The sequence below is a fragment of the Macaca nemestrina genome, chromosome X (assembly GCF_043159975.1).
Source record: "Macaca nemestrina isolate mMacNem1 chromosome X, mMacNem.hap1, whole genome shotgun sequence".
Taxonomy (NCBI): domain Eukaryota; kingdom Metazoa; phylum Chordata; class Mammalia; order Primates; family Cercopithecidae; genus Macaca; species Macaca nemestrina.
This window is the reverse complement of record NC_092145.1, coordinates 7,985,125-8,003,792: the sequence shown is the minus strand read 5'-3', so window position 1 is coordinate 8,003,792 and position 18,668 is coordinate 7,985,125. Positions and strand designations below refer to the sequence as shown.

Here is an 18,668-nt window from a genome sequence, read left to right as displayed (position 1 = left end):
TTAAACACCCCAACTCCTAACTGATTAACATAAAAACTCAAACTAAAACCTAATTACCTCAGTTCCTATTACCCAATACATTATACCTGACTTTCAACAAAAAATTGCAAGGAATGCAGAAAGGCAAGAAAAAACACAGTCTGTAAAGATAAAGCAAGCATAGGAACCAGACTTAAATATAACAGTGATTTTAGAATTATCAGAAAGTAAATTTAAAATAATTATAATTAATATGTTTAGAGCACTAATGGAAAAAGTAGATAACATGTAAGAACAAATGGGTAATGTAAGCAGAGAGAGAGAAAAAAAATCTCCAAGAAAGAATTTTAAAAATGATAGAAATTTTTTTAAAAAACAACTGTAACAGAAACACAAATACCTTTGATGGGTTCACCAGTAGACTGGAAAGAGCTGTGGGAAGAATCAGGGGAAAGAATCAATGAGATTTAAGATATGTTAATAGAAACTTCTGTTAATCAAGTTTATCCTAAAGCTGCCTCCTTACATATTTAAGTTTGGCCTAAAGGTTTTTCTGTACATCTTGAACTATAACAAGTGGAGGTATAAACTGACCACAGTTTATACCTGTGCCAATGACTGAGTTTTGACCAATCAAATGTAGCCAATTGTTTGAACCCTGTTTAAATAAAGTTAACACCAAGCTGTAACCAATCCAGTTGTTTCTGTACTTGACTTCTGATTTCTGAATGTCATTTCCCCTTTTTGTCTATAAATCTTCCATCACATGGCTGCACTGGAGTCTATGTGAATTTGCTGTGATTCTGGGAGCTGCCCGATTCACCAATCATTCGTTGCTCAATTAAATTCCTTTAAATTTAATTTGGATGAAGTTTTTCTTTTAACACTTCCCAAACTGAAATGCAAAACTTAGAAATAAAAAAAGAAACAAAATATCCAAGAACTATAGAACAATTACTAAAGGTATAATATGCTTATATGAGAATACCAGAAGTAGGAGAGAAAGAAGCAGAAGAAATATATGAAATAATAAAGGCTGATAATTTTCCAAAATCAGTGACAGACACCAAACCACACATCCAGGAAGCTTAGAAGACACCAGGCAGGATAAATTAAAAAAAAAAAAAAGTCCACACCTAGTCATATTATGTTCAAATCACAGAAAACTAAAGACAACCAGAAACATGAAAGAAGCTACAGAAGAGAAATTTACCTAAGGAGGAACAAGGATAAGAATTACATCAGAAATCTCATTGGCAACCATGCAAGAAAGAAGAAGGTAGTGTGAAATATTTAAAGTGTTGAAAGGAAAAAACTAGAATTCTGGATACAGTGAAATTATCCTTCAAAAGCGAAGAAGAAATGCTTTCTCAGACAAAGGCTGAATCTGTCACCAGTAGACCTGCCTTGAAATAAATGTTAAAAGAAATTTTTCGGACAGAAAGGAAATGACATAGGTCAAAAACTGAAATCTACGTAAAGAAAAGAAGAGCTTTCAAGAAGGAGTAAATGAGCATAAAATAAACTCTTTAATGTTCCTTAACCTTCATTGATCTAATAAATATAACTATTTTTTTCAAACTAATGATGTTTTGGGTGATTATAGTATATGGATAAGTGAAGTGAATAATAGCAAAATTATAAGGGACATAAGGGAGGAATTGGGAGTACTCTGTAATAAGGTACCTGTACTACCCATGAAGCACTATAGCGTTATTTGAAAGTGGACTTAATTAGATGTAAATATATACTGCAAATTCTAGGGAAACTACTACATTTTAAAAACTATAATCAATATCTAAGATCTCTTTTCTTGGAGAATAATATAAAATGCTCAATTAAAACCAGAGAAGGCAGAAAAACAGGAAAAGTTAAAAAAGAAACCAAGAACAAGTGAAATAAATGGAAAACAGTTAAAATATGGTATATATGAATCTAACTATATTATTATAATAATCAATTTAAATGTGAATGGTCTAAATACATAAATTTAAAAAATGAATACTGTCAGAATGAATTATTTTAAAAGACCCAATTATGTACTGTCTTCAGGAAGCCCAATTTAAATGTAAAGATATAGCTAGACTAAAAGTAAAAGGATAGAAAAAGATATACCATGATGACACTAATCAAAAGAAAGCTGAAGTAGCTATATTAATTTCAGACAAAGTGGACTTCAGGACAAGGACATTATCGGGTATAAAGAGGGGCATTACATACCGATAAAGGTGTTAATTATCCAAGAAAACATAAAAATCCTTATTGTGTATCCATCTAGCAACAGTGTCAAAATATATGAGGCAAAAGCAGACAGAACTGCAAAGAGAAACAGACAAAAGCACTGTCATATTTGGAGACTTCAACACCACTCTGTCAGTAATTTACAGATATAGCCAAAAAAATCAGTAAGGATATAGTTGAACTGAACATCCTTATCAATCAACTTGATCTAATCAAGATCTATAGACTTTTGTGTGTGTGTGTGTGTGTGTGTGTGTGTGTGTCTCGCTCTGTCGCTCAGGCTTGGAGTGCAGTGGGCAATCTCTGCTCACTGCAAACCTCTGCCTCCCGGTTTCAAGCGATTCTCATCATGCCTCAGCCTCCTGAGTAGCTGGGATTACAGGAACACACCACCACACCCGGCTAATTTTTTGTGTTTTTAGTAAACTCGGCATTTCACTATGTTGGCCAGACTGGCCTCGAACTTCTTGCCTCAAGTGATTCTCCCACCTTAGCCTGGCAAAGTACTGGGATTACAGGCATCAGTCACTGCACCTGGCCTGATATTTATAGACTATTTGATCCAACAGAGACAGAATATACATTTCTCTCATGTTCACATGGAACATTAATCAAGATAGACCACATTCTGTTTCATAAAATTCACCTTAAAAATTAAAAAAAAATAGAAATCAAACAAGATATTTTCACAGATTACAATAAAATCAAACTAGGTATTTTTAGAAACCTAAAAATATAGCTGGGCAATGCCCTCAAATATTTGCAGATTAAACAACACACTTCTAAATAATATACGGATCAAAGAAGACATTTCAAGAGATATTAAAAATATTTTGAACTAAATGAAAAAATAAACTTATTAAAATTTATGGGATGCAGCAAAAGCGGTGATGAGAGGGAAATTTATATATCAGCAATGAACAATTGGAATATGAAATTAAAAACATGCCATTCAAATCAGCACTGAAAAACAAAATATTTAGGTATAAATCTAACAAAATATGTACAGGATCTAGTTCAACACCTTATGAAAGAAATGAAAAATCTAAATAAATTGAGAAATATCCCATGTTCATAAATAGCAAGATTAATGTTGTTAAGCTGTCACTTCTTCCCAACTTGATCTATAGATTCAATGATATCTGAATCAAAATCCTAGCAAGTTATTTAGTGAATATTGACAAACTGACTGTAAAGTCTACATGGAAAAACAGAAGATCCAGAATAGGCAGTATAATATTGAGGAAGAACAAAGTTGGAAGACAGACACTATCTTACTTCAAGGCTTATTATAAAGTTACAGTAATCAAGACAGTAGGGTATTGATGAAAGAAAAGAGAAATAAAGTTGTTCCTCAGTATCTGGGGGGAACTGGTTGCAGGATGTCTGAGGATACCAAAATCCGTGGATTCTCAAGTTTCTTATATAATATGATGTAGTATTTGCATATAACCTATGCATATCCTCCTCCTGTATACTTTAAATCATCTCTAGATTATATATAATACCTAATACAGTGTAAATGCTATGTAACAGTTGTTCCACTTTATTGATTTTTTATTTGTATTATTTTTATTTTTATATTGTTATTTCTAGGGGATTTTCTTTTTGAGACTGAGTCTTGTGCTGTCGTCAGAGCTGGAGTGCAGTGGCGCTGTCTTGGCTCAGTGCAACCTCCGCCTCCCGGGTTCAAGTGATTCTCCTGCCTCACCTTCCCGAGCACTATGGATTACAGGTGCCCACCACCATGCCCAGCTAATTTTTTGTATTTTTAGTAGAGATGGGGCTTCACTATGTTGGCCAGGCTAGTCTCGAACTCCTGACCTCATAATCCCCCTGCCTCGGCCTCCCAAAGTGCCAAAATTACAGGCATGAGCCATCACTCCTGGCCATTTTTAGGGGATTTTTAAAGAATATTTTTGGTCTGTCATTGGTTGAATCTGTTGATGCAGAACCCATGGATACAGAGGGCCAACTGCAGATAAATGGAACAAAATAAAGATGCCAGAATTAGACCCATACAAATACAGTCAACTGATCATTGACAAAGGAGCAAATAATTCAATGGAAAAACAATGGTCTTTTCAACAAACAGTGCTGGAATAACTGGACATTCATATGCAAAAAATAATCTAGACACAGACCTTATATCTTACTCAAAAATTTACTCAAAATGGATCATAGACCTAAATGCAAAACACAAAACTGTGACACTTCTAGAAGATAACATAGGAGAAAATCTAGGTGAACTTGTGTTTGGTGATGCCATTTTGGGTACAATGCTAAAAGCATGATCCATGAAAAAAATTGAACAGTTGAAATATTTTAATTACAAACGTCTGCTCTATGAAAGACATTGTTAAATGAATGAAAAGACAAGCCACAGTCTGTGAGAAAGTATCTGCAAAATACATAATCTGATAAAGGGCTGATATCTAAAATATATAAAGAACACTTAAAAATCATCATTAAAAAAACAACCCAATGGGTAATAGATCTGAGCAGACACCTTATCAAAGAAGATAGATAGATGGCAAATAAGCATAAGATGCCCAATGCCATATGTCATTAGGAAATTGCAAACTAAAACTAAGATTCTACTATGCACCTATTAAAATAGCCAAAATTCAAAATACTGTCAACACCAAATGTTGGCAAGGATGTGGAGTAACAGGAAGTCTCATTCATTGCTGGTGAAAATGCAAACTGTTACAGCCACTTTGGAAGACCATCTGGTAATTTTTGATAAAGCCAAACATAGTCTTACCATATAATCCAGCAATCATGCTCCTTGGTATTTACCTAAATGAGTTGAAAACTCATGTCCATACAAAAACCTGTAAAGAAAGTTTACAGTAAGCTTATTCATAATTTTAAAAGACTGAAAGCAACCAAGATGTCTTTCAATAAATAAATGGATAAACAAACCATGGTATATCCATACAGTAGAATATTGTGCACAATAAAAGAAAACAAACTATCAAGCCATGAAAGACAAAGAGGAATGTTAAATATATATTGCTAAGTAAAAAAAAAAGCAGTATGAAAAGACTACATACTATATGATTCCAACTCGTGACATTATGGAAAAGGCAAAATTCTACAGAAAGTAAAAACATCAGCGATTGCCAGTGGTTGGTTGCAGGTGGACCAGATGAATAGGTGGAACACAAGGAATTTTTTAGTGCAGTGTAACTGTTCTGCTGACCCACTAATGGTGGATATGCTATGCTTTTTTCAAAACCCACAGAGCTGTGCAACACAAAGAGTGAGTCTTAATGTAAACTATAGACTTTAGTTAGTAATAATGCATCAGCTGTAATAAATGTACAATACGAATGCAAGATGTTAATAATTGGACGAACTGTAGGGGAGGAGGGGAGATTAGGGAGTACATAGAAACTCCACTATCACTTAATTTTTCCATCAATCTAAAACTGTTCTAAAAAATAAAGCCAATTAATTATTTTTTTTCTAATGTCTCATTTGAATGAGAGGTTACGGTTAAAGGAAATTGTCAGAGAAAGTGTCAAGAAAGAAGTGTGACTTTAGCTGGGTCCTGAAGGATACATAAGATTTGAGAGTCAGAAAGGGCAGAAGGCATTTCAGCTGGGATTGAGGCATGAAAAAGACTCAGAGGGCTCAAATTGCGAAGGAGCAGGAAATAGCACAGAATAAATCAATGCAAAGACAACAGGCAGCAATTTAATGGAAACCAGGGGCCAAGGCTGGGCTAGAAACACTGAAGCATCATTCCAATATCAGATAAATATAGGCATGAGAGCTGACTCAACCTTGGCCGGGTCCTCAACACATATTCATTCATTCATGTAATATTTAGTAAACATTCACTATGTTCCAGACACTGTGGTAGGCGCTGGGGACAAGCAGTGAATAAAACAAATGGAAATCTTTGTTCTCACTGAGCTTACACTCTAGTGAGAGGAGACAGACAGAACCTATCTGGTATTTTCAAGAAACAACAAAGAAAATATTGACTGGAATGAGAAACAATGGCCTTTTCAATAAATGGTGCTGGAATAACTGGACATTCATATGCAAAAAATAATCTAGATACAGACCTTATATCTTTCAAAAAAAATTACTTAAAATGGATCGTAGAACCCAAATGCAAAACACAAAACTGTAAAACTTCTGAAAGATAACATAGGAGAAAATCTAGGTGAACTAGATAGATTTCATTCACTGGAATGAAGTGAAGGGGGAAAGCAGAAGGTGAGATAGAGGAGATAACAGAAGTCATAGTATATAGGGCACTGAAGCCAGAATAAATAAAGACTCTGGCTTTTACTTGAGAGATGTAGGGAGTCACTGGGGGATTCTGAGTGGCAGAGTGACTTGATTGACACCTGAACAGGGTCATTCTGTCTTCTGTGCTGAGAACTGTCAGAGAGAGGACAACAGTGAACAGTGACTGCAGGGATACCAGCAAAGAAGTTGTTGCCATAATGCAGGTAAGAGAATGGAAGCTTGGACTATGGTTTTAGCTGAGAAAATGATGAGAAACAGATACTGGATTCTACAATGATTTGCTGATGGATTTGATGTGTGAAAGAAGGTCAAAACATCTCAGTTTTAGGCTTGAGCAATGAACTGGAGGGCAGGAGCTGCCTGTAATGAGAGAAAGGAGGGAGAGAGAGAGAGAGAGAGAGAGAGAGAGAGAGAGAGAGAGAGAATGTGTGTGTGTGTGTGTGTGTGTGAGAGAGAGAGAGAGAGAGGATTTTGGAAGAGCAGGCTCATGAGCAGGCCTGAGCTCAGTGTCTGAATTCAGGTAAGCTATCTTGAAAGGAGAAATATCAAAAGCTAGAGATCAGAGTGAGGCTGAGACTGAGAGTCATGTGGGCAAGACTAAGTGGCAGTATGTAGTGGCAGTGAGGATAAGTATTTATTCATTCATTGAACATACCTTGAAATCAACCACTTTTAATGTGCCAGGGACACAAAGATAGAAAAGACATTTGCCCTGTCTGGAAGGTACTAATAATCCAATAAGGAAAACAGAAATATAAATAAATTATTCTGGTACACTAACCATCATAGTAGAGGTATTCAACATTTGTTGAGTCCCTGCTATATGCCAAGCAGTTTAGGTATGCACAAAGTTCTACAAGAGCACAAAATAAGTTCTGGCAAAGGTTTGTAAAGACATTCACAAGGGTTTTCACCACAGTATGACCTCAGGGAGTTGGCAGTAACCTAGATGCCCGATCAGTAGGGATATGTATGAATACAATTTCTGGCATACTCAGTAGCAAACTAGGTGTGCACACAGCAATGTGGGTATAGCTCAAAAACAGAGTGTTGAGTAAAACAGTTGTAAAGAGAGATTTACAGTCCAATACCATCTCTGTAAACGCAAGAAGCATAAACAAAACATTGTCTTAAATTATCAAGAATCTCTATCAAACACATTGCAGTTTGTGTCTAGAAGAATGAGTGGGGATTGAGGAAGATGAGGAAAAAATAATATAAAAAATATAAAATAATATAAACAAGGACCTTGTAGGGACTGATATGACAATGTGCTGAATATTGAAGAGCAAAGTTAACTCTCTGTACCTGAGAGAAGATAACTAGCTAATGGGAATCCAGCTGAAAACCTTAAGGGGTAGGGCCTCTACGGGGCCCAGGAAGGATATGTAGAGACATGAACGGATGAAAGTGCATCACAGGTTCAGGGAACAACACAGGTTGAGTGTGGCTTGTAGTAAAAATGGTTGTGAAGAGTTGACATATTTTTAAGTCCTGGATAAATTGAACAACATCTTACACTTGGAGGGGTATAATCATTCTAATCAATGTGTACCCTTTTACTATAATATATTGGAGTTACAGCTAATGCTCTGCTCCCATTCAGCCTGATGAGATTCTCTTTCAGCCCTCTTGGGGTCTTGGCCTCATGTGACTACTTCAAAGACTCTAGTCCAAAAGGTCTTTCCTGTTTACTATGGTCTTGAGGAATGTGGCCCTAGATCCACTGCTTTAAAGCTGGAGTTCCACCAGCAGCAACATCCTCTCATTCTGGGGCAGCTGCCTGAGGCAGGTCATCCTGCCTCGGCCAACGCAGTGCTACCAGTTAACTCTCACCTGCCATATTCCAGCTGGAATCATTTCCCCTTCTCCACCCCAGACTGGGTCATGTTCCGCCATCATGGAAGCACCTATTCTTCATATCCCTTATCACAGCTGCAACTCCTCATTTACTTGTCTGATAATTTGATTTATGTCCATCTACTTTGCTAGGTTCTAAGTTCAATGCTGGCAGTCTTTTCTTCTTTTTTTTTCTTTTCTGTTTTGCTCACCGACTTCTCGCTAGCACTTAGCACAGTGCCTGGCACATGATAGGTACATAAACTTCTCAGTTGGGTACCAGCATCCCGAAGGGAACATGGATTAAGGCAGCTATAAGCACGGTGCAAAACAGGAATAAGAAAAAGTTGAGGTTTGTTTCACAGTAGAAGGTAAAGGGTTGCAAGTAGGTGCATCGGCCCCTGTAGACAGGACGCATGACTGCTACACACGTGTTCACCCCACCCTCTGGTACAGGGTGCACATAGAGTAGGGGCAGAAATGAACCTCAAGTGCTTAACCCAATTTTTAAAAAATATATGGTCAAGTGAAAAGTATGAAAATTAGTTGAGGAAAGGTGAGTACGTGGGTCAAAGCTGGGTCTGAGAAAAGGCTAACATTTTGAGGTCCTGACTCAATCCATGTCCCTTAAAGGGCACAGGGTGTCTCCACAGGGCCACCCAAAATCTGGTGAGAGAGGGCGTGACTCCTCACCCTCTGCCTCTACAGGTCACAAAAGCCTGGGTCACCCTGGTTGCCACCGTTCCTAGTTCAAAGTCTTCTTCTGTCTAATCCTTCACCCCTATTCTCGCCTTCCACTCCACCTCCCGCTCAGTCGGGCTCTCCGCTACTTTGAAACAAACCAAACCAAACCAGACATCCCCCGGGAATCCTAGCGAGGCCGAACTGGGATAACCGGATGCATTTGATTTCCCACGCCACTGAGTGCACCTCTGCAGAGATGGGCGTTCCGGCCCTCGCGAGGCGGTGCGACCTGTCACCGCCCTTCAGCCTTCCCGCCCTCCGCCGAGCCCGCGCACGCCCGGCCAGCGCCTCTGACGTTCGACCCGAATCCCCGGACGGTTCCCAGAAGCGCGCATGCGCGCGCTCCCAAGCCACTTGAAGAGAGAGGGCAGGGCCGAGGGGCTGAGCCCGCTGGGGGAGGGAACAGCGTTGATCACGTGACGTGGTTTCAGTGTTTACACGCGCAGCGGGCCGAAGGTTCGGCCTCAGTCAGGCGCTCAGCTCCGTTTCGGTTTCACTTCCGGTGAAGGGCCGCCTCTGAGCGGGCGGCGGGCCGACGGCGAGCGCGGGCGGCGGCGGTGACGGAGGCGCCGCTGCCAGGGGGCGTGCGGCAGCGCGGCGGCGGCGGCGGCGGCGGCGGCGGCGGCGGCGGCGGCGGCGGCGGCGGCGGGCGGCGGCGGCGGCGGCGGCGGCGGCGGCGGCGGCGGCGGCGGCGGCGGCGGCGAGCGCCCGCAGCCCACCTCTCGGGGGCGGGCTCCCGGCGCGAGCAGGGCTGAAGAGAAGATGGAGGAGCTGGTGGTGGAAGTGCGGGGCTCCAATGGCGCTTTCTACAAGGTACTTGACTCCAGGGCAGGCCCCATCTTCGCCCTTCCTTCCCTCCCTTTTCTTCTTGGTGTCGGCGGGAGGCAGGCCCGGGGCCCTCTTCCCAAGCGCCGTGCCAGGGCACGCTCGGCGGGATGTTATTTGGGAGGGAAGGACTGGACTTGGGGCCTGTTGGAAGACCCTCGAGCCCCGCTCCGAGTCCGAGAGGCCCTAGCGCCTATCGGAATGAGAGACCAGCGAGGAGAGGGTTCCCTTTCGGCGCCGAGCCCCGCCGGGGTGAGATGGGGATGGGCGAGGGCCGGCGGCAGGTACTAGAGCCGGGCGGGAAGAGCCGAAATCGGCGCTAAGTGACGGCGACGGCTTATTCCTCCTTTCCTAAATATCTTCTCCCAGCGGGATCCGGGCCTGACGTGTGGGTAGTTGTGGAGGAGCGGGGAACGCTTCAGCCGGACCGCCTCCTGCAGCGCCAAGAGGGTTTCAGGTCTCCTTTGGCTTCTCTTTTCCGGTCTAGCATTGGGACTTCGGAGAGCTCCACTGTTCTGGGCGAGGGCTGTGAAGAAAGAGTAGTAAGAAGCGGTAGTCGGCACCAAATCACAATGGCAACTGATTTTTAGTGGCTTCTCTTTGTGGATTTCGGAGGAGATTTTAGAACCAAAAGTTTCAGAACATGGCCCAGCAATGCATTGAAGAAGTTGATCATCGTGAATATTCGCGCCCCCCTTTTTGTTAAACGGGATAAATTCAGGAATGCACATGCTTCAGCGTCTAAAACCATTAGCAACTCTGCTACTTAAAAATTTTGTGTGTATGTTTAAGTTTCCAAAGACCTAAATATATGCCATGAAACTTCAGGAAATTAACTGAGAGTATATTATAAATAGGGCATTTTTTTTTTAACAGAGCGAAAATATTTTTGTGCCCCTAAGAACTTGACCACATTTCCTTTGAATTTGTGGTGTTGCAGTGGACTGAATTGTACTGAGTTGTTGAGGCCTTATATAGGCATTCATGGGTTTACTGTACTTTATAAAGTTACACCATTGCAGATCAACTAACACCTTTCAGTTTTAAAAAGAAGATTTACAAATTTGATGTAGCAGTTGTGCGTTTGTTGGTACGTAGTTGCTGTAGATCTATTAATCTATAGATTCTCATTTCCTTTTGAACGTCTATAACCTCTTGAAATAATATCCCACCTTACTACAGTATTTTGGCAATAGAAGGTGCATGTGGAAGGAAGCCTGGAAAATAGCTATTACCAGTGTCCAGCACAATTCTTAAATGTATTATAGAATGACTTGAATGTTTCAAACAGGACACGTTTGGCTATAGGAAAATAAACAATTGACTTTATTCTGTGTTTACCAATTTTATGAAGACATTTGGAGATCAGTATATTTCATAAATGAGTAGAGTATGTAAACCGTTCCATACTTTGAGCACAGAGTTAAAACCTTTTGCTGTAAAAGGAGGCAAAAGGTAACCCCACCTTTATGTTCTTAACACTCTCATAAATATAAAATTGTTTCAGTTGACTCTGCAAAGTTTTAATTTCATTGATCGATAATTTCTTCTGGTGAGTTTGCGTAGAATCGTTCAGGGTCCTAGATTAGTGGTTTTGGTCACTAGATTTCTGGCACTAATTACTATAATATATATATATATATATATGTGAGTAAGGGTTAATGGTTAAGCAAGATTCTGATTGATCTGTGATATAAACTTAGATTGGATGCCACTAAAGTTTGCTTACCACAGAGGGCAAGTAGCACATTATGGCCTTGAAGTACTTACTGTTCTCTTCCAGCAACTTATGATTTGCTCCAGTGATTTTGCTTGCAAACTGACTGGAATATAAGAAATACCTCCTATTTTGCTATTAATTTCCTCCTTTTTTGTTTCGTTTTGTAACGAAGTTGTTTAACTTGAAGGTGAATGAAGAATAGGTTGGTTGCCCCTTAGTTCCCTGAGGAGAAATGTAATACTTGATCAAGTGTGTGTCAGATAAATTGCTGTTACGTTTATTTAATTAAGTTTGATTTCTAAGAAAATCTCAAATGGTCTGTACTGATGGAAAAATAGTTTCTGTAACAAAAAAGCTTGCAATTTTTATATGACTTATAATTTTGCTGTGAGTTTAAAAAGTAAAGCAAAAGTAAACTGAGTTACTTGTCCAGTGGGATGGACAGGAAAGATGTGAAATATAAACCAATTAAAAATGAACTGCTGTGGATAAGTGTTACATTTATGGAAAAAGAAATAGGAACCTTGTTCATCAAATTGATAGAAAAGCTTTAAAAACTAAACAAACAACTTGAGTATAATTGAATTCAGACTTTGATTCGCCTGACATAACCACCATATTTCCAAGGACATCTCTCTATCTTCTGGTGTTTATTCTTAAAAACTTAAAAGTTAGATTTAGCAATCACCAGAGCCACTACTTTTGTGCTTAGGTATTTGTTTGACTTAGAAATAAGTGGTCACGTGTACCACTTTACAGTGCCCTGCAGGTGTTAAGATATGAAGACACTTTGACTTACACCTCATAAAATCTTTACAAAGTATTTTCTAAGTGAATAATGATGAAATAAAGTCTTTATTCTAGGTGCATCTGCCCCACATAATTTGTTTTCTTTGGACTAGAAGTTTTGATGTGTTGAGAATGGTAATGAATTAACTCCATTTTAAATGTAGAATGCGTATCATTCCAGTATGAATGCCCTAATCCTAAGATTTGTAGGTTTTGTGTACTAGTATGAAAATTACTGAAGATGGATAAATCACATGTTGGAGACATAAGATACAAACCTTTTTTGTTTTCTGAAAATACAGCTTCTGATTTCTGATTCCTTATTGTAATATGGTATAATTATACTTGATTGTAATTTTATTGTTAGATTATACTTTATTTTTTAAGTTCAGTGTTTGAGGACAGACTTTCATTTGGTTAGTAGTATTATGGCAGCTAGCAGCTAAATATGGTGAAGTGTACAATCAAAAGGATATTTTTAATGAAGATATTAGTGGTCTAACATGTCATTTCAGATGCATAGCTGAAATGTAGTAAAATCAGTTTTGCTACAAATAAACTTGCATAAGGTATATAAATTTATGAGTTTATAAATCAACTTGCGTAAAGTAAATAAACTTGCACTCATGGTTTCTCTGAAGTTTTTTGAGATAACTTTGCATAAAGGTGTTATTCTGTACTTCGAGGAAGTGAATTATTGGGGTCAACCACATTTTTTTTTTCCTTCCTAGAGTCTAATTGCCCTTTTTAGTTTTTAGGATCTTCGTGGCTGCATCATTTTTCCCCTTTTGAACTGTGCTTTTTCTAACTCCATATTAAATATTCTGATAACCTCCAAATTATTAATTAGATGCAACGTTCAGTGGTATATTACTGGAGTTTCTGATTTCTGCCCACTGTAGGAATGTGCTTCCTGAGAAGATTGGGATCGTGATTATAATAATAGTTAACAGGGGATGAGTACTTTCTAGGTGCCAGGCACTGTTCTAGGTGCTTTACCTTTGATACTTTATTTTATGTATTGTTGTTATTCTCATTCTTTAAATGATGCACAGAGAGGTTAGGTAAGTGACTTAACTACCAAGTTTCAGGGCCATTAAGGGTCAGGATTCTGAATTCCTGAAATGATGAAATTTAGCTTGAAGAAATTGGTTTGATTTCCTGCTCAGTTTTCAATTTCATTGTGGTCTTTGATTTGTGGTATTTTGTGCTATAACACTGCCTTAGCATCCTATAACTATAGTTACGATGTTATATTATGACTTTTTACTGTTAATACAAAGCCATCATGAAATAATTCAGTTTATGTGCCAGCTTCTCTTGTTATTAGCTCTTGAACCTTGACGCTGTACTTCTTCATATGGATGCCTGTTAAGGAAAGATAAGGTTAGAAATCTTTGACCCTGCTAGGAAATTTGCCTTTGTTATATTGGGAACTCATAAAACTGAAGTATTCAAAAGTTAGAATACATACACACAAGAAAAATTAAAAACTAATTTAATAATTTTTTTTTTTGCACGTGTCTCTGTTGTCTTTTGGTCAGAATGAAGCAGAATGTGTTTTTCTCATAATTTGTAGCAGATGCCTATATGAAGTCCTGGACATGTGGTATGGTTGGAAGGACTGTTGATGAGGTTTATTGTCTCTGTTTATTCTTTTATGTTGTTAGTGTCCCCATACAACGGGGTGGGGGGATGGGGACAAAATGATAACTCGCTTTGTATATGAAGCCTTGGGCTTGCATCATACTTTTATCACATTTCTTATGTCCCTATCCTGTATCCTGCACGTTTTCTTTCTTGGTGTCCTTTCCTTTCCTTTCCTTTTCCTTTTCGCTTTCCCTTTCCCTTTCCCTTTCCTTTCCTTCCTTTCCTTCCTTTCCTCTGTTCCGTTCCTTTCCTTTCCTTTCCTTTCCTTTCCTTTGTTTCTTTAGTTTGTTTCTTTGTTTCTTTAGTTTGTTTCTTTGTTTCTTTAGTTTGTTTCTTTGTTTCTTTTGACAGGGTCTCACTGTTGCCTAGGCTGGAGTGCAGTGGTGGGATCTCAGTTCACTGCAACCTCCACCTCTGGGGTTCAAGCCAGTCTCATGCTTCAGCCCTCCAGGTAGCTGAGATTACAGGCATGTGCCACCATGCCCGGCTATTTTTTGTATTTTTAGTAGAGATGGGATTTCGCCATCTTGGCCAGGCTGATCTCAAGTTATCCACCTGCCTCAACCTCCCAAAGTGCTGGGATTCCAGACATGAGCCACAGGGCCCGGCCTCCGGCAGGTTTTCTTTAGGAGGGATATTTTACAATGCTGTAAGTTTTTCCTAACGAGAATTACCATAGCACTACATGTTCTGTCTTCAGTAAATGATGGAAGCTTACTGATGATGTTGTGGTTGTGTTCATTGCTGGTCGGGTGTACGTTGAAACTTTAATACACAATATCCTCTCCTGTGAGCAGTGGTTCCTGTTTGTAAGATACTTTACTAAGGGAAGGAATGTGAGATGTTGCTGGGGAGAGTTTACCCAAATAGGGATGGACTTTCTGTTTTTGTTTTATCAGTCCTGGTATTAGAATGTGTGAATGGATAGCACTAGGCTTTACATACTTTCGTAAATATGATTGTTGTAATTACCTCTTTGGCCCAGTTGCCAGTAAATTGGGGACCCCTTAATGATTTATTTCCTGTTTATTCACCCTGATGAAGAACCTGTATCTCTTTTAAACTGTACTTTATCACCTTTCTCAAACCCCAAGATTTTCATCACATTTTTATTCTTCCCAAACTCTAAATAACCTTTTAGTATTAAGTATTTTTGTGGAAACATTCTTTTCTTTTTCTATCCCAATTTTTAAAGTTTTTTTTTTAAGTGTGCTTTTGTTGGAATGTACATTTTCCAAATGCAAAAGCATTTATGATTCTGCATCTCTTATAAAATATGACGCTCTCTACTTTAGCTCTCATTTATTTGGTACCCCCCATGTGTGTAATTTCATTACCCACAACAGTCTTAGGGAGACTGGTCGAGTTCCTTATTTGCAGATGAGGAATCTGAGGTCCAGAGATCACTTCTTGGTGAGAGTCTCACAGCTATTACGTGTTAGAGCCAAGATTTCGAACGTAGGTCTGATTCGCAGCAAAACCGTTAACCACTAAGTACACTGACTCCAACAAGAGCCCTAGCCCTCACACAATACACTTTAATTCCCCTGTGTGTTCTTTCAAATTCATTCAATTTGCCGCCTTTGGAAACCTCTCAGGAACCTCCTCAACCTGCCTTCTCTACAGACATCAGCTTTGCCTGATAGGTAGAGATCACAGGAAAATGCAGTTTTCCAAGGTGGTGATAGGTGGAATGATAGTGCTCTGGAGATGGCCAAAGAAGAAAGGTATGAGTGTATCTGTGGGTAGGTAAGTGGTGGATAAGGGGAAAGATAGAGCCCAAAGGGGGCTATTGGAAAAACTATGATGAGAAACAGGAAGATGGAACCTTGTTGGAATGAAGATTTAGTGAAAGACCTTAGAATTAACAGGAGGTATTTGTCTTTCACGCAAGTGTAGACCAAAGGCAACCTATGAGTTTCTTTTATTCCACTTATTAAAGCACCAGCCAAAGGTATTATATACCTTCTGTATTCACTTAAAATGACTGATTTTGAAAAAGTCATGTAAGCATCCATTTACAGATAAGCCTTATTAACTCAAAGGCAGTGGCCGTCTTGGGCTCCGATGATTATTCAAACCATTTCTGACACTACATCTAGAAATGCATTCAGAGCCTGCAAAAGCTTTTTCTTTCTTTCTTTCTTTTTTTTTTTTTGAATGGTCACAGCACTTGCAGATCTTCCTCCTTTGAGAGAATATTTGATTTTAGGAAATAAGCAAATGTGGTGAATAAGTATGATTCAACTGGGCAATAACTTTTAGGCAAAGAGAAAAAAGCAAAATATAACAATGTAGTAATAAGGCTGATATTATAGTGCTTTTATGATGAGTCTGAAAACAGTCTCCAACATTTATAAATGTTTTAAATCGGTTCTGTCTACTGCAGTAGCACTTAAGCCATATGTGGCTATTGAGCGCTTGACATGTGGCAAGAGTGAATTGGAGACTGATTTTAATTTTATTTAATTTTAATGTAAGTAGTCACACATGACCTGTGGCTACTATGGCAGATAGCATAGTTTTAGACAAGGGCAGTAGTCTTGGATAGATACTTGATTTACTTAGAACATTTCTTTACCTAGCTGTAACAGGGTTCTAATAGCTGGTTAAAGGACTTAACATTTTTAGCATGTAGTATACAGTAAGGAACTAATGTTAATTACTGCCAAGATGTATAAACATTATAAAACTTTAGACAAGGATGAACACAGAAGTGTTGGCCCTTTGTAAATAAGGGATCAGTTACTTCCTAATAGGTGTCTTAATTTTAGTTAGTAATCTAATAGCACCCCCAAAAACCAAACTTAATTTGTTATTAGCCATCCTGTAAAGACAAGGGAGAAATGGGGGCCAGGAGAATCCTCTTTGCCATTCTCTATAATTTTTATGACCTATAGAAATAAGAGCCTAAGAGTGACCAGTTCCTGCAACCTAACTCAAAATTAGGCCTCTCTGTTGAAGTAATAGTGCAGCAAACAATCCCTTGAAGCACTGGGGCATGAACCCTTATGAAATCTAATAATTCTAAAGTATCATTGGCAGTATTAAGCTAGAGTTCTCAAAATATGCTGTAGAAAATATTGTTCATTTAAATATAGCTGAGTAAAAATAACCGAGATCAAAATCGTAAGAAAATGTTGATTTCTCCCCTTTTGAACCAGTAACTATAAGGATATATACCCATGCTTAACTTAAAAATAATTATTTAGCCACGTTGGGTATAGCACAACATATGGATGCCATTATAGTCCACCTTGATATTATAAGGAAGCTTTCTTTTAGCGTAGCTTTACTTTTATTTATTTAAGCATTATTGAAGAAGCTTGGTATCTCTGTTAAGTTGCTTAAGTTGCTTCTCTATCAGTGTTTTCCAGGGCCTCGTCTCAGCTTCCATAGTTTTTCTTAAGAGCAGCTAATTAATGCTTCACTCCGTATGCTTTAATTTGATATTTTGGGAAGTTTCATTTTTTAAAAGAATCTTTTTATTTCAGGCCTTTGAAGACAGACATGTTTGTTTAACAAGACATCTGCATTGAACCATTTGTTTTTAAAAACATGTATCGGGCATCTTCCATATACCAGAAACTATGCCATTTCCTGAGGACACAGAAGTTAGAGAATGGTCTTAATCCAAACCAGTTATCGTCTCACTATCCATTATGCGTATCAGACATTCAATGTCATGAGGATTTACTACTGTGTTTTCTCCCAAGAGTTTTATAATTTTGGCTCTTATATTTAGGTCTTTGATGTATATTAATTGATTTTTTTTTTTTTGTATGTAGTGTGAGGTAAAGGTTGAAACGTACTCTTTTTGCATGTGGATATCCACTTGTCCCAGCTTCATTTTTTGAAAACACTATTCTTTCCCCCATTGAATTGTCTTGGCTTCTTTGTTGACAAAGGATTTATTATTTCTGCCACAACCCAGCTGTTTCTCACTGTCTAAACCTTTATGCCTGCTGCCCCTTAGGCTTAGTGGAATGCCTCTCCATCCTCCTCTCTCTTTTGTTTACCTAATACTTCCTTATCCTTTAAGGGGTCAGTAGGAACCTCACCTTCTTCAGTATGTTTTCCTTTGTCTTATTAACCTACCGCCATCACCCGCACACATACCTTTTCCCTAAGGCTGGGATAGGAACCTCTTAGGCAATGATCTATTTGATAACTACTCACTGAGTTCATACTAGGCACTCTGCAGTATGACCATAAATGAAGTAAAACCTGACACCACCCTCAGGAAACTTACTGTTAGTGAGAAAATGGGCTATAATAATAGAGTGGGGTAAGTTTATTGTAGGGATAAGCATAGGATGCTATGAGAATGCAGAGGACAGGAATTTAACCTGGACTTCTCAGTTCTCCCATTGAAGATGACATCTGAACTGAAATCTGGAAGAACAATAAGAGATAGCTATATAAAAAGAGGGGAAGAACTAGTAAAGAAGGAATGGAGAGAGGCCCAGAAACTACAGAGTATGGCACAAGTAGTTTAGCATTGTTGGGTCACAAACTCTAAGGATGTGAAAGATAAAGTTGGAGACGTGGTGGGACTGGGGAGGAAAACTCCTGTAGAGCCTTTTATGGCCGGAGAAGGAGTTTGGCT

At 38.8% G+C, this 18,668-nt stretch overlaps 1 protein-coding gene across 11 annotated transcripts in view; it reads left to right on the top strand.

Moving 5' to 3' along the window:
- The first annotated feature begins 9,760 nt into the window (after positions 1-9,760).
- LOC105485069 (fragile X messenger ribonucleoprotein 1) overlaps positions 9,761-18,668 on the top strand; it is a 38,805-nt gene continuing 29,897 nt past the window's right edge. For all 11 annotated transcript variants that reach the window (XM_011747269.2, XM_011747270.2, XM_011747267.2 and 8 more), the window contains exon 1: positions 9,761-9,888. In XM_011747269.2, coding sequence (XP_011745571.2) covers positions 9,838-9,888 — 51 coding nt within the window. In that variant the 5' untranslated portion in view covers positions 9,761-9,837. The remainder of the gene's footprint in view (positions 9,889-18,668) is intronic.